This window comes from Maylandia zebra, linkage group LG14 (genome assembly GCF_041146795.1).
Source record: "Maylandia zebra isolate NMK-2024a linkage group LG14, Mzebra_GT3a, whole genome shotgun sequence".
NCBI classification, from domain to species: Eukaryota; Metazoa; Chordata; class Actinopteri; order Cichliformes; family Cichlidae; genus Maylandia; species Maylandia zebra.
In genome coordinates this window covers 4372495-4396430 of record NC_135180.1, presented here as the reverse complement: position 1 = coordinate 4396430, position 23936 = coordinate 4372495, and the positions used below count along the sequence as shown (strand labels likewise).

The 23936-nt window shown below is 40.8% G+C and overlaps 1 protein-coding gene across 3 annotated transcripts in view; it reads left to right on the top strand.

The window, feature by feature from the left end:
• Positions 1-6538: 6538 nt before the first annotated feature.
• Positions 6539-23936, top strand: part of LOC101472720 (kinase suppressor of Ras 1) — a 55416-nt gene continuing 38018 nt past the window's right edge. Inside the window, exons 1-3 of one of the 3 annotated variants that reach the window (XM_004572775.3) lie at positions 6539-6624; positions 7255-7487; positions 19646-19786. In XM_004572775.3, the coding sequence (XP_004572832.1) occupies positions 7293-7487; positions 19646-19786 (336 nt within the window). In that variant the 5' untranslated portion in view covers positions 6539-6624; positions 7255-7292. Of the gene's footprint in view, positions 6625-7141; positions 7488-19645; positions 19787-23936 lie in introns of those variants that run through there. The other 2 variants (XM_076892130.1, XM_004572776.5) reach the window with 2 other exon arrangements.

Sequence of the window (23936 nt, the reverse complement as noted above, 5' to 3'; positions counted from 1 at the left end):
GCAGGGATACCTGGTCTCAAAATTATATATTATGTAATTTAACGAGGTTTTTTCATTTCAGTAGGCTGAATAAAACACTCATGAGCCATGTCACTGGGTAGCATGTGCTCTGCACAGAGTTTACACACGCTGCACATATGTATTCTGTTTTTTCTTTTTTTATCTTCTTGTATATTTTCCCGCATGATCCTCAGTATTTCATGCAAAGCTCACAACCAGAACAGGTGAAGTAAACAACCATAAAAAGGACATTTTACTTGAGAAAAAGACATGCTGTTTAAACAGTCACAGTCAAAGAGTCACATTATGTTTTCCCAAGGTAAAACAAATCCAACAAAGCAACTTCTAACATGCAAAAACCAAATAGGTCCTCCACTCCACAATTAGACATGAAAAGGCTTTATTCTCCGTTTACCAAGTTAAAAAACAAATCCAACAAGGCTGCTTCTAACGAACAAAATTTACTTTTTAGATCATTGTCTAAAAAAACAAGTAGGTCTTCCTTTATTAAGGCTTCTCTGTAGGATACAGCAACATTTAATAATTGGATCCTCCGTCAATAAAAATAATTCCTGTTTCAAAAAAGCACACTAAAAACCGAAATAGACACTTGATAAAAGAGATAAAATATTGAAACCTAAGTAAACACACCCACTAGGTGGAGACAGGTGTGGGAGTTACGTGCACGGGCAAAGCTGGCAGTAATATTTTTCTCACTACAGTTACTGGACTCATCTCAAAGAGAGACGAGGCAGCCTACGAAGAGAAAGTCCTGCAGGTGGCAGCCTGGTGTTCCGAAAGCCACCTGGCACTGAACACCAAGAAAATCAAGGAGATCCTTGTATATTCAGGAGGCACAGCACTAGGGATGGGTATCGTTTAGGTTTTATCCGATACCGGTGCCAAACCGGTACTACCGATACTACCGTTTAAGCACCGGCACCGTGCCGGTGCTTAAACGGTGCTCAAACCGGTGCTTAAAGAATGGAGAACACAAAATTGGTCCAAAAACCTCTCATGTTCGGCTGTTTTTTTTGTAAAAAGATAACAATGTTAGCCTTTTCTGCAGCTATGGGGCATATATGGTATCACTCTTGGCTGGAAGCAGTGCTTAAACAATGGAAAAAACACAACCTTTGTCCAAAAACTTCTCATGTTTAACTGTTTTCCACTTTTTCTTTGGTCATTTTAGCCTTTATGGCCAGGGTGAAGGGAGTATCTGCCATCAAACAAGAAGACAGCCGCATGTAGCTATGATGATGTTTGCTAGTTCACCTTACATGCATTAATGTAGTAACGTGGTTAGCCTACTCAACGTAAATTACACACGAACAACATTAAGCTACTGACCCAGAGAAGAACGGCTGCTGCTGCCGTCATCATCCGTCATCATTTCTGCTACACTGGCAGGGCTAGGGGCCAGGATTCTACTCCTCCGGTTTTTGGGGGATGTTGCTAACTCCGGGTCAGATAACAGGCACCACACCCGAAGTAGATGTGCTCTGTGTGAGGTCTCGCAGCAAGCTATCAAATACGGCACATTTCTTGGCTTTTAAAAAAAATGCTATGCGTCGCCAGGTGTTTCATCGGATTTGAGGTGTTACCTCCTTTGACAGTATCACAGTATCACCTTAAAGCACTTGTTGCAGGCTGCTGAGTTTGCATCTTTTGCTGTGAAGTACAGCCAGACTTTTGACCGCTTCGCCTTGGGTATTTTTAATCTGTAGCTCTGCTCTAAAAGAACGTACGTACCTGGGCCCACCTACTGTCCTCGGAAACGTAAAATGATTGGCTAGAATCTAAAGTGTATCACAGCTCAGGAAAAAAAAGCACCGAAATAAAGCACCGAAATGTGCGCTGCTTTTCGGTCTGGTTACCAGAGGTGGGACCAAGTCATTGTTTTGCAAGTCTCAAGTAAGTCTCAAGTCTTTATCCTCAAGTCTCAAGTCAAGTCTCAAGTAATGTCAGGCAAGTCAGAGTCGAGTCTCAAGTCACTGGTGTAAAAGTCCGAGTCAAGTCACAAGTCTGAAACTTTGAATTTCAAGTCCTTTCGAGTCTTTAAAAAAAAAAAAAACAACGAAAAAATAATGTTGCAGTTATGCTAAATGTAAATATTAGACCATGTAATTTTAAAATCTGTGTTTTTCTCAACACATGACAAAATAGTGAACTTAGAAAATATACACAAATTGTGAAATTGCACCTCTTTAAAATGCAGCTCAATTAAACCTAGCTCCAAGAATAGTTTTCACCGACAGTTCTGAGATAAGCTGCATGTTATTCTTGGATGCGGTTGTAGGACCGGCTTTAAAATCGCATGACAAAAATATCATACACATTAAAAAAACTGTATCACCAACGTAGCCTGGACAACATTTGCTAGTTAGATGAAGTCAGCTATCTCATCGTAGCATATTTATATGCATATTTATAATCATACGGTTCTTGGAGTGAGTGCATACACTCATGAAGTTTAGTAACTTCAGGTCACTGCAACAAGCCCAGGTACAGTTTACCGACGGATGGGTGCAGGACCTTGAAATGCACCGTGTAGAAAGTAAAGACCATCGTACGTATCATAAGTTTACCAGTCTCACAAATTGTCGTCATAAATACACATTCCTTAACCGTTTATTAATAGGACCTTTGAGCTCAACGGTAATTAATTAGTAGTGGAAATAATTTCTGGTAGCATCACAGAAATGTAGCAGTGACAATAATACTGTATGCTGTAATCGTACTGGACAATTAGTGATACAAAAAACCTGTTTTATCCTGTGAATAAAAGTATATGTTTTTGTCAGTGTACCATAATAACAGAGGCGAAACGCAATATTGTGTCAGGACAATTCACTATTTATGCACAATAAACAAAGGAGCATAGCGCGACAATTTCTGTTCAGCGCCAGACTTGCTTGTAACCTATATCACTAATTATGTTATGAAAATGACGTATTAAGTACTAAAAAACACTGACCTTCGTGTAAATGCTTGGAGCAGACTAACCTGTGAGCTGGAGTGTTCTGGGACGTTATATTTGATCTTTGAATGGCTGCAATCCAGGCCATCCGTCGCGTCTTTGTTACTTCGGAAACATGGCTTGAACAATTTCTCTTCCACGACGTAATCCGATAACAACCGATCTCTTTACCCGTCGGCTTCCCGTGGCTGTCATGCGACCGGCTATTGCAGTTAATAATACAACGGCTTCTTGACATTTTTGTGTTTCTTTTTATCGCTGTGTGACTGATTTCAATTGAAAGCCTGCGTGCGCTAGTACCGCTTGCCACGAGTTCCCAGAATCCTTTGCGGTTCTACCCGTGAATGACGTCACATTTTCAATCTCTATATAATATGCATGTTAAATTTTGTATTTGGGGTAAAATATCAAGTCTTTTCAAGTAAACCGGTTCAAGTCCAATTCAAGTCCCAAGTCATTGGTGTAAAAGTCCAAGTCAAGTCACAAGTCTTAGAACATTTTTTCAAGTCAAGTCTAAAGTCATAAAATTAATGACTCGAGTCTGACTCGAGTCCAAGTCATGTGACTCGAGTCCACACCTCTGCTGGTTACTACCGTTTATGTCAGATACCGGTACCCGTCCCTACACAGCACCCACTTAGCCGCCTTGTACATCAATGGCGAGTGTGCGGAAAGGGTCCACATCTTCCGTTTCTCTGCGTCCTCATCTCTGCTGAGATGGACAAACAGCACCACAGCATTGGTCAAGAACTTCACGAGGGTCCTCAGGAAGCACAACCTGCTACTGACCTTCTACTGCTCATCCATCAAGAACCTGCTGACATACTGTATGGTACGGCAGGTGCATCATGGCAGACAGGGAGAGGCTTCAGCTGCCCTCTCCCCTCACTGGTGGACATTTATACCCCACCCCCCGCCCTGCTGTCTCAGCAGAGCAACAAACATCATCAAGAACAGCTCCCACCCTGGTTTTGACCTGTTCAACCTGCTGTCCTCGAGGACGTGCTACAAGTGCATCAGTACAAAACCTAACAAACTCAGGAACAGCTTTTTCCAAAGCCATAACCACCCTGAGCTCATACATGCACTGACTACACAGTCTAACCCAGTGGTCCTCAACTCCCGGGTGCTGACGAGTCATTTGGTACCGGGCCGCGAGAGTTGAGGCTCGGGTGTGAAATTTATGGTTTTTATCGTTTTTCAGCGTTATTTTTTTAATCGTTTTTATCGTTAACTCGATTTCCCTGGGTCTTTTCCCATGTGTTATGAATAAATCTTCTGTTTTTTGGTACCGGTACTGGTTTTATTTTATTGTATTTATCTGCAACACCTTAAAGACTGGTCCGTGAAAATATTGTCGGACATAAACCGGTCCGTAGAGCAAAAAAGGTTGGGGACCGCTGGTCTAACCCGCCAACCAAAGGACTTCCCTCTATAGACAGACTATGCAATATTTAATCTGTTGAATGCTTGTGAAAGTACTGTATAATATGTGTACTGTGCAATACCATTACTCTCTCTGTCCAAATATCTGCTACCCACTGCATTTGATCATCATTACTATGCAATATTAAATACATGCTATAACCCACACCGTATATAAAATCCTTATTTATTCTTGAAAATGTATACAGCACCGCAGAACTGTGCACAACTCCTTCCCCTCTGCAGGAGTTAGGAGTTAGAGCAGGGCGATATGACCAAAAATATTTATCACGACATACATTTGAAAATTTGCAATAACGATATAACTGACGATCTAATTGACACTAGACAAAATACTTTACAACTCCACAACTTTATTAGTGCAAAAAAACCAAACATCAACGTATTTCCACTTAAACAAGCAGCTGTTTTTTATGTGCATTAAAGTTATATAAAAATTTGCAGTGCAAATGCAAATTCCTTGCTGACAGTTTAACCAAAAAGCATTTCCAGTGGAAATTGGCCGACATATCCTCAGCATAACCATGTATAATATCCACAGAACTTAAAAAGAGGTTATACACACACAATAAGGTAACATTATGTTGAAGCACAGTACGTATCACTCCGCGAGGCTCCTGCCTACGATAGCCATAATGCTCCGACAATCCATCAAGCGGTGCGGTGCAGATTTTCGAGCGCCGCGTACCACATAAAATCATTTCGAGGTCAGTAAACACAACCAGAATTCATACATAAGGCACACGGGATTATAAGGGGCACTGTCGATTTTAAGGAAAATCAAAGGATTGATTTTAAGTGCGCCGTATTTTCCAAAAAACACGGTAATAACGACGGCCCGCTAGCATGCTCTACCAAAAATAGTGCTTTGTTGTGTATCTGACGGACGGAAGCAAAACCAGTTCCACACCACTGAAGTTGCAGCATTTTTACAAACCAATTCTGGTTCATCCGTTTCATTCAACGATCCGCTTTCACCCTCCTCATTCTCCGTCGCCACCATTCTGCCATGTGCGTATGAAAAGAAAGACACTGCACATGTGCGTTTTACCCATATTTTATCACAATATTTCATTCTCTTATCGTTGCCCGACATTATACCGGTATTACCGTGAACGGTATGATATGGCCCAGCCCTATTAGGAGTTGCTTTTAATCTCATTGTACATGAGTATAGTGACAATAAAAAGATATTCACTTCTTTCTCAGATTCACCTGAAGATAAATGTATTTTATAATACAGAGAAATGGCTTGTCAGTATGCAGATAATATGCACAATGTAGCCAGATTGCACAAGCCTTTTGGTTCAGAATATTTCAGCCTTACTAATATAAGAAAGACCTATTTTGTTCTTTTGTGGTAAAAAAAAACAAAACAAAAAAAACAAACTTATGTGGCTGTTTCATGAATCGGATTGTAATTTTGTGTAAGAATATTTCCATGCACACATAAATGAGCACAATTGTGAACTCATACTGAATAGAAAATTTAGTCTGTTTTGTAAATATAGCCATCTAGTGTTTTAGAAAGGAGAATTCTTAAATAAATGCATTACCAAAAACAAACTTATGTGTAATAAATTTATTTGAATTAGTAATATACAAAACATATATAATAGCAAATGTTTAATATTTATATGGCTTATTATACTCAACATGGAACAGAGTGCTACAAAAAAAACATACAAAACATAGCTCTACCTCATATATATTTATAAACGTAACTATTCACAGTGAAACAACTTAGAGAATCACGCAACAAAAGAGATTAAAATATTTAATATATCCCTGTCTGGAAAAAATTCTCTTTGAGAAGAATAATTTTTACTGCGTTTCCTGTTGTCATTTTCTCACCTTCCCAGCTTGTTGTCTGTGCAGTGGCTGTTCTCTTTCTCTCTCACCCTCACTCTCTTAAACTCGCACCTCCCTTATGCTTCTGTGTGCGTGCATGTGCTGGGTCTGTAACCCCTGCCCCCTTCCTGCTCAGTGGACCAATACCTGTTTGCAGCGGACACTCGACGTCACGTAGTTGACCAATCACGTACGACTTGAACGGGGTAAAAATCAGGGGGCGGGGAGGGGAAAAAAGCGTATCCGATTCCTGGGCAGGAACCGGATTCTATCGTTCACTTCAAAGTGCCGGCTCTAGAGCTGTTTTGTTCCTGACCGACACGACACATCGCTTGTGTGAGCTTATGGTGGGTACTTTAATTTGCAGTCTATGGCCATTCCACCCAAATCACAACATTGACAACACTCCGATGGTCGCTGTCATTCATGCTTTTCAAAAGTGACGAAAACATTTGAACGATATTTAATATTTAAGCTAGTTGTACTTTTTTTGGGGTGGGGGTAGCTCCTCTTATTTTTTCATGTGTCAGGTTGCAATACGTTAAAAGTTTGAAACTTTTACTTTGAATGCGAAGGGTCTCAGTTTCCGGTTTGCTCCACTTTTTTTCGTTTTAATTTTATCCTTAAGAACAAGCTGGTTACAGAGACAAGCTGGTTTTTAGGTGTGTTTTTGTTCAAATCAACAATAAAACAGGGAAAGTTTTCATGTTATTTGGGAAACATAACCTGTTGAAGAACCAACTCATACATACACTCAAAACATACACATATTGCAGCTTCGGCTACTTTATATTAATTATTCCTAGTACACAGACACAAGTTAAACGAGAAGGTTTTGCTGCTGCATTTGTTTTATTCTCACATATCTTGGTGAAAGACACTGAACACTAGTAGCAGCTGAAGTACAAACACGGAAACTTGTCAAAGCATGCAGTGTTTGGAGGAAGCGCTGACGGCAGTGTGCGAAACGTCTTCAGGTCGCTGTTTATGACACAAGTCGCGCCAATGTGGTGGAATGGACGGAGCTGTGGACAGAGGAGACAGGTCGGCCCTCAGCAGCACGTCGAAACCAACAGGAGCTCAGGAAGCTCTGCACCAGTGCCGACTCATCCAGAATCTGGTGGACATCTCGATTAGCAGCCTCCTGTCTCTTAGGACAAGATGCGCCGCATCCAACGACTTCACCCGGCGGGAGATCCGTACTTTAGAGGTACGTTTAAGATCCAGAGGTGACCCAGGTTTCTACCAGCTGTTTATCCAGTCTTTTGCTTCTTTGAAAGCAAGAGAATGATTGTATTGCATTCGCGATTTAAAGACATGCTACGCCATGTTATCTCCTAGATTCCGTGACATAGAAAAGGTTGTTCACTTTGCAGCAAGTTTTTATTTATTTTTATTTTCTTTTTTTAAATTACCCTCTCATATTATATTTTAATATGACTATAATAACTATGAAAGGGCGAGGTGGATGGGGTGGGGCTCTCGAATTTAAAGTTGGGCAGTCACACAGGAGTTAACTTTAGCTTCAAGTGCAGATTTCTTAAAACCTTCGAAGACATATGCCACAGACGGTAAAGCACAGATTCAAAACAAACAAAAAATTATGAGGATGAACTGAATGTAGCTTCTTCGGGTCCAGGGTGCTCCTGTCAGTCATTTTCTCTCACTGTCTTCACTACTGTGGCTTTCTAGGACTCTTCAGGAGGTTAGCATTTGTAACATGTACTTTTCCTACACTCCTCCACTTCCTCCCAAGGTACAAAAAGTTATTATGTGTCCCAGATAATAAATGCAATATCTCAATATGCAGCTTATTGTTTATTTTCTGCAAAGCCATTCCTGCATTTGCCACCAACATTCCAGTTTGCTCAACACAGCTCAGTTCTGTTAAGCTAAGGAAAAATAAAATGTCATTACATAGCACCAAATAATGACATAATTCATCACTGGGCCTTTTACATAGTAATTTTTTTTTTAAAAAGTAAAGTTTATAATATTATAGAAAGAATAATTTTGAGTTAGCACTTTAGCACTCAATAGTAGGGAATCACTTTAATATTAACATTTTAATAGCTCACGTGACTGTGAGCTGCCTTTGGTTACTGAAAATGATCTCAAAATCCTTGAAGATGTAAAGTGAATATTTTGACAGCAATTAGCACTTAGGTTTGTATTATTATTTATGTACATCAAATCACATATAAAATTGTATGTTGAATTTTGGCTGTAGCTCAGGAGGTAGAGCAGGTCATCTACTCATCCAAAGGTTAGTGGTTTGATCCCTGGCTGCTCCAGTCTGCAGGCCAAATATCGTTGGGCAAGATATGAAACCAGAGTTATGTGCTGGATTGTCTCAGGGGCATCTTTCCACAGCCTGCACCTGGGGTCTTGCCTGGTGCGGTAGAACCCAGCCTCTATGGCTTTTCTGCTTAGCGCTTGTTCCTGTGCTGCCATGAGTGGTGTCGCTGTGTGACAGTCCAGTGTTTTCCTGCAACTCGATCTCAGTCACTTCTTCTATTTGCTAGTGGTACATACCGTGCAGTGGCCTGTCCTTTCATGATGTTCCTCTTCTTGCTCCTCCTTGAATTCCTTATGGTCCTTTGATCATGTACAGTTCTGATATTCCAGGATCCATGTAGGGAGCATGGAGTCATAGGCTTTCTTGTAGTCAATCCAGGTGATGCATAGGTTGGTTAGTCTGGTCTTACAGTGAATGCTCAGCTACTTTACCAGTAGCTGATGTTTTGCCCCTCTAGGTGTTTCTGCCAGTTCCCTTCTGAGCCCTGCCTTATGTCTGTTCATCTTAGCTAGTATGATGCCTGACAGGAGCTTCTGCCCACATAGCAAGCAGGTCTGGCCTGGATCTGGTATCAAGCCGGCACTGCTGGCTGACTTCTGGCATGATAAGACGTATGTCATCCAGATATGAGCCAGGCTTGGCATACATGGCACTGTCTATGTGATGGCATGCCATATATAGCTCGATTGTGATTTTATTTATGTGGTCCAGGCCCATAGAAAACAGGTCTTCCCTGGATTCGGCATCAAGCTGGTACTTTTGACTGACTGGTGTCATGGCAGGGTGTATGTCAACCAGATGTGGGCCAGGTCTGGCAATGATGGTATTATTTATGTTCCTATTAGAGCAGGGCGATAAGACCAAAAATATTTATCACAATATACATTTGAAAATATGCGATAACGATATAACTGACGCTATAATTGACACTAGACAAAATACTTTACAACTCCGCAACTTTATTAGTGCAAAAAACCCCAAAAAACCCCATCAATGTATTTTCACTTAAACAAGCAGCTGTTTTTTATGTGCATTAAAGTTATATAAAAATGTAACAGTGCAAATGCAAATTCCTTGCTGACAGTTTAACCAAAAAGGCATTTCCGGTGGAAATTGGCCGACGTATCCTCAGCATAACCATGTATAATATCCACAAAACTTAAAAAGAGGTTATACACACACAGTACTGTAATATTATGTTGAAGCACAGTACGTATCACTCCGCGAGGCTCCTGCCTACGTTAGACAATCCATCAAGCGGTGCGGCTTCGTAGCTTAGCAAAGTCGTACTGAAACATTTGACAGATTTTCGAGCGCCACGTACCACATAAAATCGTTTCGAGGTCAGTAAACACAACCAGAATTCATACATAAGGCACACGGGATTATAAGGGGCACTGTCGATTTTAAGAAAAATCAAAGGATTGATTTTAAGTGTGCTGTATTTTCCAAAAAACATGGTAATAACGACGGCCCACTAGCATGCTCTACCAAAAATAGTGCTTTGTTGTGTATCTGACGGACGGAAGCCAAACCAGTTTTACCCATATTCTATCGCCATATTTCATTTTCTTATCGTTGTTCAACATTATACCGGTATTACCGTGAACGGTATGATATGGCCCAGACCTAGTTCCTATTTTCCTATTTTAGTTAGAACACCCAAATGCCATGTTGCAATACTATACAGCTATGGTAGCCAATATTTTAAATGCAGGTTTGACTGGTTTGTGAGTGTACACTTTATCCAAAACCTAGTGAGGGTTTACTCATCATTGCCAGTGGGTGACTGTAGCTCAGGAGGTAGAGCAGGTCACCTACTGATTGGAAGGTTAGTGGTTTAATCCCTGGCTTTGCCAGTCTGCATGTCAAGAGTGTGAATGTGTATGAATGTAGTTAGGAGGCACTCAGTTTAGAGAGATTGTGTTAATGTGGCATGTAGTATAGAGCACTTTGAGTAATCCGGGAGACTAGAAAAGCACTCTGTAAGAATCAGTCCATTCCCTGTCTGAATAGAGTTTTGTCATGTTAGTTTTGTGCATGTTGTTATTACATGGCTTTATTAAGGTACACATTAGGCTGACATCTGGGGCCAGAGCTGAAACTGTTCTGGGCCAGCACAGGACCACCAGTGTGTCTGCAACTGGCCTTGTGCTGGCCCATGTGTAGGCCACATCTGGCAAACCAGATCTGGGCCACCAAAGGGCCGTCATTCTTTGCGGTATGTGGGCCATGTGTAAGCACATTGTGTGGGCTAGATCTGGGCCATACCAATTTTGCTATGTGGGTGTGTTGTGGTGAGGTACATTATTGGCTGATAGTTGGATGAGACCAGTGCCTTCTGAGGATCCTTAGGGATCAGGACTGTCTGCCCACTCTGGTTGCATCTCATCCATGGAGTGCAGTTAACTTCTTTAGCCAGTAGCTGTGAATAATATCTGGGCATCGTGCTTTCCAATTTTTCATATTTGAGACCTGTTTTTTGGCTGTCTGCATCTGCGTCGCTGTCCACAAACTTGTTCCGGTCGTTCCGCTGGTCCCACGGTTTGAACACCAGCTTGCCGTCTCCGTCCCGGTTACTGGACCCTGTTCAGGGAGGTTGCTATGGCCTGCTCTTAGCTGCACTAGCCACTGAGCATTGTTATTTTGTGTTATGTTCATCTCTCATATCCTCTTACAGTGTTTGGGTTGTATGAAAAATTCTACAGCACATGGTATAACACACACACACACACACACACACACACACACACACACACACACACACACACACACACTAGTCTTTTGTCGAAATATCACTACAGCAACTCAAGATGGTACTCATTAGTTTATTGCCCCCATATACTTGTGTACTTGCATGCATGCCAGACAACGTCGGAGCATGCTCTTAATGAGATGACAGTCTGTGTCCTGGGGGAGCTCCTGGACATTCTTAGATGCAACCTGAAAGTGTCGGATGCTCAAAATGAACCAGTTCTCATCTGTGAAAAGCACAGGGTGGACCTAACCATTTTGCTATTCTATGGCAAATGCCAGCCTCGCTCCATAGTGCCAGGCAGTGAGCACTTGGCCAACTGGAGGACATCAGGCCCTCAGGCCATCCTCATGAAGTCTGTTTCTGCTTGTTTGTTCAAAGACATTTGCACCAGTGGCCTATTCAGTGTCATTTTGTTTTTCCTTTTCCCTGAAAACCTTCTTTTGTCTAATCATTTCTTAATAACATTTACTTTTACAATAATGTATTATACAGCAGTTGGGAATACATTTCATTATAGCAGATATCTTTCTGAAAGTGTCTGTAACTAAATTTAAGAATATAATTCCTCCACCATTACCTACTTCAGTACCATGTCTCAAAGCAGTGCAGATCAGCTACCTAAACTCTACTCCCACAAAAGTCGATTATCTTGTTAAAAGTGTTACCTCTTTACTGCATACAACCATGGACAATGTGGCACCTCGGGAAAAAAGTCTCAAATCAGAAGTACTTGACTCCCTGGTATAATTCTCAAACGTGCAAAGCAGATATCCTGTAATCAACAACTGGGTGTGAGTAGAAGAATAGAATAGAATAGAATAGAATAGAACGTCTTTATTGTCACTATACACATGTACAATAAGATTACAGAGCATCCTCCTACTCAGTGCAGACAGGTGGGAAAGAAAGTGGGGGTGCAGAGGTGCACAGTTCTGCAGCACTATATACATATGAACAAAAATATTGATCAAAAATATTAAATGTACAAATATACAAATAACTGGGGAAAAATAGTGTTATATATTTACAGTGTGGGCTATTGCATGCAACTTAAGTGGTGATGGTAGTTGTGTAGTCTGTATATAGGGGTCATTGGGATTGGGGGGTGAAACCGTGTTGTCAGTGCGTGTGTGAGTTCAGTGGTTGTGGCTTTTGGGAAGAAACTGTTCTTAAGTCTGTCAGTCTTTGGGCTGATGCACCTACAGCGCTTTCCTAAGGGAAGCAGGTTGAACAGGTCAAAACCAGGGTGGGAGCTGTCCTTGATGATTTTTGTTGCTCTGCTGAGGCAGCGGGAGGAATAAATGTCTATCAGGGAGGGGAGAGGGCAGCCGGTGAGCTTCTGAAGCTTCACTCTATCTTCTTTAGTGCAGCTGTGCTACTGTGATGCAGTATGTCAGCAGGCTCTCAATGGGCGAGCGGTAGAAGGTCAGCAGCAGGTTGGAGTCCAGTTTGTACGTCCTGAGGACACTGCTCCTTTACAGTGAGTGGAGTGGTGCAGGAACCGGGTGAGGATGGTAGCATGGCTGAAGCAGATGAGGGCTGGTGTTGTGGTGTTTCAAAGCTGTCTAAGAAGTAATTAATCTTCTGCCAGCTACTCAGGTTTTCTGTTTTCACAGCACAGCCTCTGTGGTTTATGCCCTGCCACACCTCCCATGTGTTGTTGCTGGACAGGTGGGACTCTATGCTTCTTTTATGGTCTGTCTTGGCTTTTTTAATTCCTCTTTTCAGATCACCTTGAGCAGCCCTGTACAAAGCTCTGTCGCCCGACCTGAAGACAGCGTACTGGCTTTGAGTAGTGTGCGGACATGGCTGGTCATCCATGGTTTTTGGTTTGGGAAAACCCAAATGTTTTTGTCCACAGTCACATTTCCGATACAGAGCTTGATATAGTCCAGTACTGATTTTGTGAATGTTTCTAGGTCCTAGTGTTCAAATATGTTCTAGTCTGTCTTTGTGAAGCAGGCCAGGACAGGTTGTAATAGTCTTTGTGGTAGGCCTGGACTGCATCTGAAGGGGTGTAGGTTGGTGAGAACAGGAGGGAGAGCTAGACAGGATCTAGAGTGTCCTCTCCCCTGGTGGGACTTTTGACATGCTGATAGAATTTTGGGAATACAGTCTTCATGTCGACCTTATTAAAATCACCCCAGGGTGGGACGCTGGTGTTCCTTAATGGTATTCAGCAGGTTGGATGTTTACACTGGCATCACGTAGAATGTACACAGCTGTGATAATCACTACTGTTAGTTCTCTTGGTAAAAAAAGAAAAAAAATGCCAGCATCTTACGGACATGTACTTGAGGTTCGAGGAGCAGTGTCTGTTTATAATTGCCCCATTGTTGCACAAGCTTTTGGGTATTCCCGGGTGAAACCAGGTTTCCGTGACGATTAAGGCACAGCAGTCATGAATTTAGCGATTTCCCGCTTTTTGCAATTCCAGGTCATCCATTTTATGCACAAGGGATCTGGCATTGGAGAGATATAGGCTCAGAAGAGGTGGCTTGTGTGATTCCTTCCTTAGCCATAGCACGACGCCTGTTTGCTTCCTCTTCCACCTCCATCTGTGCTGCCTTCTAGATCCAACATCAATCCACGGAGAGCCTGGTGGTCTCGCTATGTAATCTGGGATGTTATGCATGTGATGAAAGACACACGAAACAGATATCTAGTACTGGTCACCGATGTCCCGGTGGGTGTAGCGAATGTTAGCAGAATGTTCGGGATCATCTCCCTCCCACATCCTGTGGAGTGTCCCTGTCACTTCTGGAGGGAGCGGCATAGGTGCCGGAGAGGAGCCAGCCCGAGCAACCAGGCCTTCCAGTGTTTTTGTCTGGCACTTGGACTGGTATCATAGTCTCTCCAGCTGGCACTGGTGCACTGTATCATGCATGGCGGTGAGGTCAGCCACCATCCCAGTTGATGCCTCCGCTGACGGCAAGGCTTGTGCTAGACAGGTGGCTACCACTATAACATGTATGGGTTACTATTGAACGAGCACAACACATAGGGCAGCCTTTGTTGGGAGTTCTTTACAGTAGTCGTTACACCAGTCAGTCACGTTCTCTCATTGGCCCTGCTAGCTCTGCGCTGCTTCTACCACTCCGCAGTGCGTTCCTCCAGGTCCCGTCATCTTTTAATGTGCATAGGGCTCATCACCTAACAGAGTGCTTTGGTCTCAGACTGCTGGCTTGTTTGTGGTTCCTAGGAGGCAGGTTCTTCATCTTTTAGACCCGTTGTCTGTGGAACCAGCTCACAGTAAGCTGCTGGCGGCTTCCCATGAATGGTTCTTGTTTGCTTGCTTGCTTACTGTCTATTTGCTAACACACCGCTTGTCTTGTCTCTCTCCCATCACCCAAACCAGTTGTGGCAGATGGCTGCCCCTCACTGAGCCTGGTTCTACTAGAGGTTTGCTTCTTGTTAAATGGGAATTTTTTCTCTCAATTATTGTAAGTTTTTAACCTTACAATATAAAGTGTCTTGAGGCACCTGTTGTGATTTGGCGCTATATAAAATGAATAGAATGGATGTTTGTAAGGCTTTGGCAGTGCTTCTCTTCTTCCTCCTTGCATAAAAGAGAGCAGATGTCCTGCTGATGGGTTAACGACCTTCTACCACGAATCTCCTCCATGTTCTTAAGACTGTGCTGGAAGACAAAGCAAATCTTCTGGGACCTATTGATGTGCCATCCTGGAGCCGCTGGACTACCTATTCTGTAGGGTCCAGGTGTTGCCTCATGCAGTAGTGACACTGACCCTTTCAGTCAGAAAAGTAAATCCATTCCTGTTTTGGTTTGGGTTATATTATTGTTGCCCCTCTAGTGCACCTGTTGATTTCATTAACACCAAAGCAGTTAAACTGATTAAAAAAACCCTTTGGTACTTAACTGACCAGCTCAAGATCAAGATGGTACCAGATGGGCTGGTCTGAGTTTTTCAGTATATTTTGTGTGCATGTGGATATGCGGTGCAACTGAAGAGTGGCTGTTACTGCTCACTCTCTTGGGGGCTGGGAGGAGCACCAAGTGCTTCTTGTGTGTATGTGTAGCAGGAGGCTAAATTTAGCTGTGGCTCTCCCCACGCATTATGAGCAAGGCCTGTTTGGCAAGAAAGTCAACTGACTTGGAAGACAGTGGGAGGAGAAGAAGGACGTGTTCCTCGTCTGGCTGGCCTTGCATGTTATAGGGCAAAGGTGTTTACAGTTGGTGTAACGCTGTCTGTTCATCACTTTGGTCGTTCTCTTTCTCCCTTTCCTTTGGCGAATACTGAATTCAATTTCAATTCAATTTTATTTATGTAGCATAAATTCACACGTTTACCTCAAGGCACTTTACATTGTAGATATACAACATGTATAAGATTGTTGGTAGGTTTTTATTCATCTGAAGTCAAGTTATTGTTTGTTCAAGCCAATATACAGATCACAGTTGACAGTTGTTGCTGGAATTTCAGTTAAAATAATTCTGCAAAGGTAGATTTTGAGGGGACTTTGAACACAGTTAATATAGTGGAACAATTTAGCCACAGCAAGGCTCTTCTCTGTGGCTGAATAGGGTAGTCTGTAAAGTGTTGATTAGAGTTTGGAAAGCCCCATGTGGTTTCCCAACTGCAGTCTCTTGCTTTCTCTTTTGTCATTTTTCTCTCCACTCTGTTTCCTCTTAGAAGTTTTCCTCCTCCTTCTGACCTTTTTGTACCTTTTCTTTTATCTTGTCTGAACAGATTCGTTTGCACACCCCCCTCTTTTTTTGTGCATCTTTTCAGATGACTATTGTCAGATGTCAGAGTGCACAGATGGATGTGTGAACAAAACCACATAGATGATTTATCCTAGAACAATGTAGGTGTATTAGATCTGTTGACGTAAAATGATTAGACTTTTAGATTAAGGCTAGGTCTCATAAGAAAGTTAATTCATCGTTGTCTTCATCGTTCTGTGTCCCCTGCAATTCTTCTTTGTTTTTTTTCTTCTTCTGCTCAGATGCAGATTCTGCAACATTTTTTCAGCAGTACATTTTGACTTTTTTCGCGAAATAATATTTTGACTTTTTTTTTCTCAAGTAAAATTTAGACGTTAATCTCAGAATTTCGACTTCATCTCTAAGATGAGCGATATATGTTTTTTTTAATGTGGCCCCTAATATTCCAGGATGCAGGTAATCAGCTTGTGCCACTGGAAATGTACTATTTAAGCCCAATTTTCTCTTATAGTGGTTTTAGCTTGTTTATAATCTGAATTGGGTGTTTTTCATGGGATTCTTGTCAATTAAGCACAGTAATAAAGGGGTCACTGTTTGCTAATAGTTTTGGAACCGCGAAGGTGGGATCTTATAAGTCCTGCTGGAAAAGAATGTCAGCATTTTGATGTCAGTAGGCGTAAAGTGCTCTAAAATCTTCTACAAGTTAGATGACAGACTGTAGAAACATCGCACTGGACTTCAAACGTTTTGGATTTTTTGCATTTGTACCACCTCTGCGTGTTTTTTGTAGACCTTCTGTCACATAATCACCTGCTTCTCCTGTAAGTAATACTTGATCAGTGCATCAAATGGTGCATCAAACTCTCCCTTTTATTTGGGCCTGAAGCAGACAGTACTTTTTCCCTGTTTTTCTTGCATTTTGTATTTCTACTATTTGTCACTCTGCGTTTTTCTTGCTTAGTATAATAAAACTAGCTTTTTGCTCGCTTCACTGATTGCTACTATATTTTGTGTCTGTTGCTTCACTACAAGCAACATTTAAGGGTTAGGGTAAGCGTCCAAAGAGGTGTCTCTTCCAATGGAACAGTACTGGTGGGCATCATCAGCTGTGTGCCAGTGATGTCAGAGACATCAGTTACTTCACACTCGGTTTAACAGTTGATATGACCGTTAAAGAGCAGATGTCTGGTGTGGACCACTAGTCAGGGGGATTTCCTCAGGCTGGTCTGTGTCATTTCTTACTACTGCTTTACATATGTGCGTTACTTGACATTTATGGTTGATATGATACACAGGTCTAAATTTAAAATATGTCCTACCTGCCCTTTAGCTACTGCTTATTTTAATTTCATTAAAATGAGTACCCAAGCTATTAGGTGTAGTTACAAAGGAATATGAAAAATCCATATTTCTTTGTAAGGAAGGAATATTCCACTTCTTTGCTTTAATAAAATCCTGGTTTGCTTTGGCTGTATGTTCTGGGTCATTGTCCATCTGTATTATGAAAGGCCGCCCAATTAATTTGTCTGCATTTAGCTGGATTTGAGCAGACAGTATGTGTCTGAACACCAACCTGAATTCATTTGGATGTTTCTGTCCTGTGTTACATCATCAATAAACACAAGTTTATTTATGGGGGCTGGGAGGAGCACCAAGTGCTACGCTCAAGCCAGCACCAAGCTCAAGCCATCTGTGTTTTACAGATGATGTGGTATGCTTTGGATCATGAGCTGTTCCACACCTTCAACATGCTTTTTTCTTGCCATCATTCTGGTTGAGGTTGATTTTGGTTTAATCTGCCCAAAGAATGTTTTTCCAGATCTGTGCTGGCTTTTTTAGATGTTGCTTTTTTTGTTTGTTTGTTTGTTTTGTAAGCAAAGTCAGTCTAACCTTTCTATTCTTGAGGTGAACCCTTTGTATTTACTTTTATGCAGTCTTTCCTTTTTGGATATTGATAAGCCTACCCCCTGGAGAGTGTTGTTCACTTGGCTGGCTGATGTGAAGGGGTTTCTCATTACCATAAATGATTCTGTGATCATCCACTGGTATTGTCTTTTTGTGTTGCTGAGTTTACCAGTGCTTTCTTCTTTCCTTTCTTTCTTTCTTTCTTTCTTTCTTTCTTTCTTTCTTTCTTTCTTTCTTTCTTTATTAATGATAGGTTTGTAGCTTGAACCTATTCGCTGGAACGTTGAAGACAATATAATTACACAGCAAGCAAGACACGAAGTAGGCAAAGTTCTTCATGTTTCTCGTGCACGGGAGAGAACCGGACAAACGCCATTCCTTCGCTTGACCCCAGTTGCTCTCGTCCGCTCCCCCGTAACACTGCTCTTTTATTGAGGTTACATGAATATATATAGGTTCATTAACATATGACGTCTACATACAAACAAAGAGTACCTTGCCTGTGTGTGTGTGTGTGTGTGTGTGTGTGTGTGTGTGTGTGTGTGTGTGTGTGGGGTCAGAGTGTGGCCCCATAAACGACTTCCCTTAACCTGCTGGTCTGGAAAATCCAACAGTTCATCTATATGTAAAAAAGCACTTAGACTAAAACTGACATAGCTACGTTAATCCTACCGCAAAACAATAAAACAAGGTACGACCTCTTCCCATGCTCCCAGGATGTAGGTGTGCATTCCTGGAATGCACACCAAGCCTTTGCAGCCTGCTAAAGATCACACATCCTATCACTACACAATTGATTATACACCTCTAAGCATATATGGTTAAATATTTCTAAGCATAAATGACAATCAACAATACAAAACCTAACACTTTCTTTCTTCTTATTCTTTCTCAGGATGTACTAAACTGTAGATTTTGCCATTTCTAATAGTGTAACAATTTCTCAGATGTGTTTTCTGTTTTTGCAGCTTAAGGGTGACTCGTTTCACCTGCATGGAGAGCTCCTTTAAATGCATGTTGTCTGTTCACAGCAAAATCTTCCAAGTGCATACACAACACCTCAAATCAACTCCAGGCCTTTTATCTGCTTAACTGATAATGACATAATGAAGGAATTGCCCACACGTGCCCATGAAATTGCCTTTGAGTCAACTATCCAATTACATTTGGTGCCTTTAAAAAGAGGGTGACACATGTTAAGGAGCTGAAACTCCTAAAAACCCTTCATCCAATTTAAATGTGGATACAATTAAATGAAAGCTGAGAAAAAAAAAACAACAACACTTAGGTCATATATATTTGGACACTGACACGACTGTACATTAACCTCCTTAGACCCGAAGTCTTTCATGGCATGCATTTTAATTTCTCTTTGCTATTTGGGCTGATTGGGACCTGATGAATGTAAAAACAAGGATTACCTGAGTTTTATTTTTTTACCTGATTTTTTTTTCTGAGAAAAATGAGATCCACATATGAGGACATTCGTTTTAAATTTCGATAGAACAGTGGCAGGATAAGTGTAGAGCAAAATTTAGTATTTTGGTCTAGACAACCCAAAATGTGATGTCCACATATGTGGACACCAGGTCCTAGGAGGTTAAAGTTGTTCCATTATACTGCTTATGTCACTGGAGCATAATACTTATCAGACTTTATCTTCTTCTTTATGTGCCTTAGTGAGTGAAACATTGTATTTGTTGCCTTCCACTATAGGTGAAGCTGACCAAGTACATGTGGACACAGCTACAGCTGAGGCAGAGGATACCAGAAGGAGAAAGACCTGAAGCTCTCGCTCAGTACCCAAGACTGGAGGACTGGCTCCTCACAGCTGACCTCACGCCACAGTTCATACAGGTCTGTATGTGTACTTTTATTTATTTTTTTGACCTGACTATATTTGTGGAACACAATTTGTCTTGTATATGGAAAAACACACATTATTATTACACATTATTTATCTACTAGTGCACATCTTATTATACACAATTCAAGGCCAGTTCTTTTTCACCTTGCATTACATTTCTAGGGTCAATCCATCTCAAATCATTACATTTTCTTGGTCCCGTCACTGATTTGCCTGTAAATTTTATGGTTTAAAATTTGGACATATATAACGATTGCTGTGAAATTTTAGCTTCCTATATGAAATACTTTGAACAATGGGCCTTTCATCTACTTTCAGGCTTTTTTTTCATCTGTTGAACTCAACAAAACTGAAAGACATAAGTTTGAAATTTTTCAAAATTGAACCTGGATCTGGAATTTGGGACAGATACACTAAATGCTTGTGTATTGACTAAGTAAAATATATGTTAAAAAAGCCGTAATCTAAAGTTCCATATTTAAACACTAATAAAAAAAAAATGCATTGCAATAGATATCCAAAGACAATTTCTGAATGGTATACTAGCTGTATTTCACAGTAATGGAAAATAAAATATATAAAATATTTTTATATGCTGTTTTATTTTAAACTTCCATATAGGGCTGGGCTATATGAGGAAAATCTAATATCACAATATTTTTTGGCTATATCATGATACACGATACATATTATGATATGTTAAAATAATTATTTATTTTCAATCATATAGTGCTTAAAATGGATTGGTATACTCAATCAAAAATTCAATATTTTTTTCCTACTTTGAATACGAAAAATCTGAATGAATTGAAATGTTTCATTTTAACCATTTTTTAACCATCAGTTGCACACAGAGGTTTTTCACAATGACAGTACTGTCACAGTATGTCTCAAATTACAGAAACAAAAGAACTATTACTAGAATTATTTAATGTTTTCTTTGGTGTGTGGGGAGAGGTTGATATGCGGACTTTAAAACATTCTTCATTTTACAGTGGATGACTTTTCAGCTGTTGGGATAAATTTGTGGTACCTATACCTTTAGTGGCAGTAGTATTACAGCATGTTTTGCAAATGACCACATTTTGTTTGTCGTCCTCTTTGTGAAATCCAAATTACAGCGAGTCTCATTCCCTGAAACTCCCGCTGTCTACATATTTTTCCCTATCTGGTAGTATATAAACATGCATGCCAGGTAGAAATATTTCCAGTTGGGAGAGGATTAATGATGCATTCACAGCATGTGGGAAAAAAAACTGATAGTGAATTACCTGCAGACAGCTTAATAGTGTCATTGAAATTTATAGTGGATGGTTACAATAAAACCATTTTAACCAGCGTATGTCAAAAAGGTTGTGATACATTGAGTATATTTGATATATCACCCACCCCTACTTCCATACCTACAACGTGGGTGTCACAAATGAAAAATATCCATACATTTCACAAAATCTTTTTCTCAGCTGTAGACTAATTAGAGTACCATCTGGAAACTCCAGAATCTTGTTCTGCCTACTGATATTTTTACCCCTCCGCCACAAAGGATTGATGTATTACCCAATAACACTATTGAAAAACATAGAGAATTTATGTTCATTTCACAGCTAGCTGCTAGGCCATATGACCAATGTTCCCTCTAATTTTTCATGTGTCTGAGCAAACACACAAACTCCCTGAGCGGTCCCTTGGACCACTGTGAGCGACAGCAGACGTGTGCACTGTGGTCACACCAGCATCGAATCCATCCAAGTTACATGGTTTATTAAAATAATCAAATTACAGCATTTACATTTATGTTATACTACTTTTAATTAAGTGCTTTAGCCCACTTACAATGAAAATTTAAAAAATCTTGTTCATGACCTGTGTAGTATGTTAACACTATTGGAAGTAAAAATAACTTGGAACTCCAATTTTGAAAACAAAACTTTCTTTCTTTCTTTTTTTTTTTTATAAAGCTCTGACTTGTATTATGAGTATGAGTCTGTGGTCTGGGAGAGAGTCCTGTAACTCTCTGTCTGCAAAGTACAGTATATAATGACCAATGTTGGGCAATTAATTATATAGTTACTTCTTCAAAAAAGTAACTGAGTTTTGCAAAAAAAAATTTTTTTCAGCTGTTTATCTAAAAATGCAGCCAAGACGTTTTTTTAAATAAACATTTCAAACTATTTACAGAACAATCAGCTGTTCTGCATCAAATTTGATGCCACACAAATTATTTGTGCCACTCCAAAAAATAATTTCTGTCCACTATGAGATAAAGGAGAACAACAGCCTGATACCTGCAGGCCTGACAACAGGAGATGTATCACTCCTGTAACTGCTGTAACATTCAGCAGTCGCCTCATTGTTCTGACACACACAACAAAACTATTGACTACACCAAGGGTGTAGATTTGGCATGGACGGAAGGGACATGTCCCCACCAATATTCAGCTATTATTGAATTGTCCCCACCAATAATTTGGTCTCTTTGAGTAAAGAAAAGCAAAACCGATAGAAAGGAAAAAAAAAGATCTGTCAACGTCTCATTCACCCAGCGGTGCAGAAAGAGTTAAATTACATTCTCTACTGGAGTCCTACCTCGTGTGACTAATATGGCCAATGTGATTGGCTGTGCCTTTCAGGGAGCTCTGTTTAGTTTTAGCAGCAGCAAGCCTGCGCTGCAAGGACCTGCAAGGAGGAGAGGAGGATGACAGCAAAAAGGAAGAACCTGGATATAAGAAAGTATTTTTCAAAGAAACCTGTAAGTCGCTTAAAGTCAAGTTCACTCATAAAATGTGTCCGTCACAATAATGTTACAGGCTATGCTAGGCTTTGGCCCACATCAGTCTAAAATTGTATGTAACCATGAATAATGTATTTTGGAAACTAACTGCACAACAGGCAGCAGTATTAGTTATCTCAGTCTCAGAGTAGCATTTCTAATTTTGATTGAAACTGTCAGAGAAAACGGCAGCATCGAGTAAGCCAGGATATTAGTTTACAGAGGCTGTTGAAATTATACGTCTAACGTTAAAATTTTGGTCACACAATGATTTCATCCTAATGGTACTGATATATTCATAGGGTTAATTTTTGAGACAAAATATCATGAGGTAGTTAAAAATGCACTCACCCTACAAACATTACTGATGAGTCAAGATCTGCACAAATTGACAGAAATACTGAAGCAGCTACACATTTTATTCTTATTGTCATGTATGTCCTATTTGTCAGGTGACAGAAGAACCAACACAAAGCTCAGAGAGGAATGGTGATACAAGATCACAGGTGAAATTGGATGATGACTAGGGATGGGTATCGTTTAGGTTTTATCCGATACCAGTACCAAACTGGTACTTTTGAAACGGTACCGGTGCTTAAAGAATGAAGAACACAAACTTTGTCCAAAAACCTCTCATGTTTAGCTGTTTACCACTTTTTCTTTGGTCATTTAAGTTTTTTTTGCCAGGGTGAAGGGAGTATCTGCCATCAAACAAGAAGACAGCGTCATGTAACTACGACGGTGTTTGCTAGTTCACCATACGTGCATTAATGTAATAACGTGGTTAGCCTACTCAACGTAAATTACACACGAACAACATTAAGCTACTCACGCAGAGAAGAACGGCTGCTGCTGCCATCATCATCCGTCATCATTTCTGCTACACTGGCAGGGCTAGGGGCCAGGACTCTCCTCTTCGGGTTTTTGGGGGATGTTGCTAACTCCGGGACCGATAACAGGCACCACACCCGCAGTAGATGTGCTCTGTGTGAGGTCTCGCAGCAAGCTATCAAATACGGTGCATTTCTCGGCTTTTAAAAAACCCCGCTATGCGTCGCCAGGTGTTTCATCGGATTTGAGGTGTTACCTCCTTTGACAGTATCACAGTATCACCTTAAAGCACTTATTGCAGGCTGCTGAGTTTGCATCTTTTGCTGTGAAGTACAGCCAGACTTTTGACCGCTTCGCCTTGGGCATTTTTAATCTGTAGCTCTGCTCTAAAAGAACGTACGTACCTGGGCCCGCCTACTACGCTTACAAAGGTAAAATGATTGGCTAGAATCTAAAGTGTATGACATCTCAGGAAAAAAAAGCACCGAAATAAAGCACCGAAATGTGCGCTGCTTTTCGGTCTGGTTACTACCGTTTAT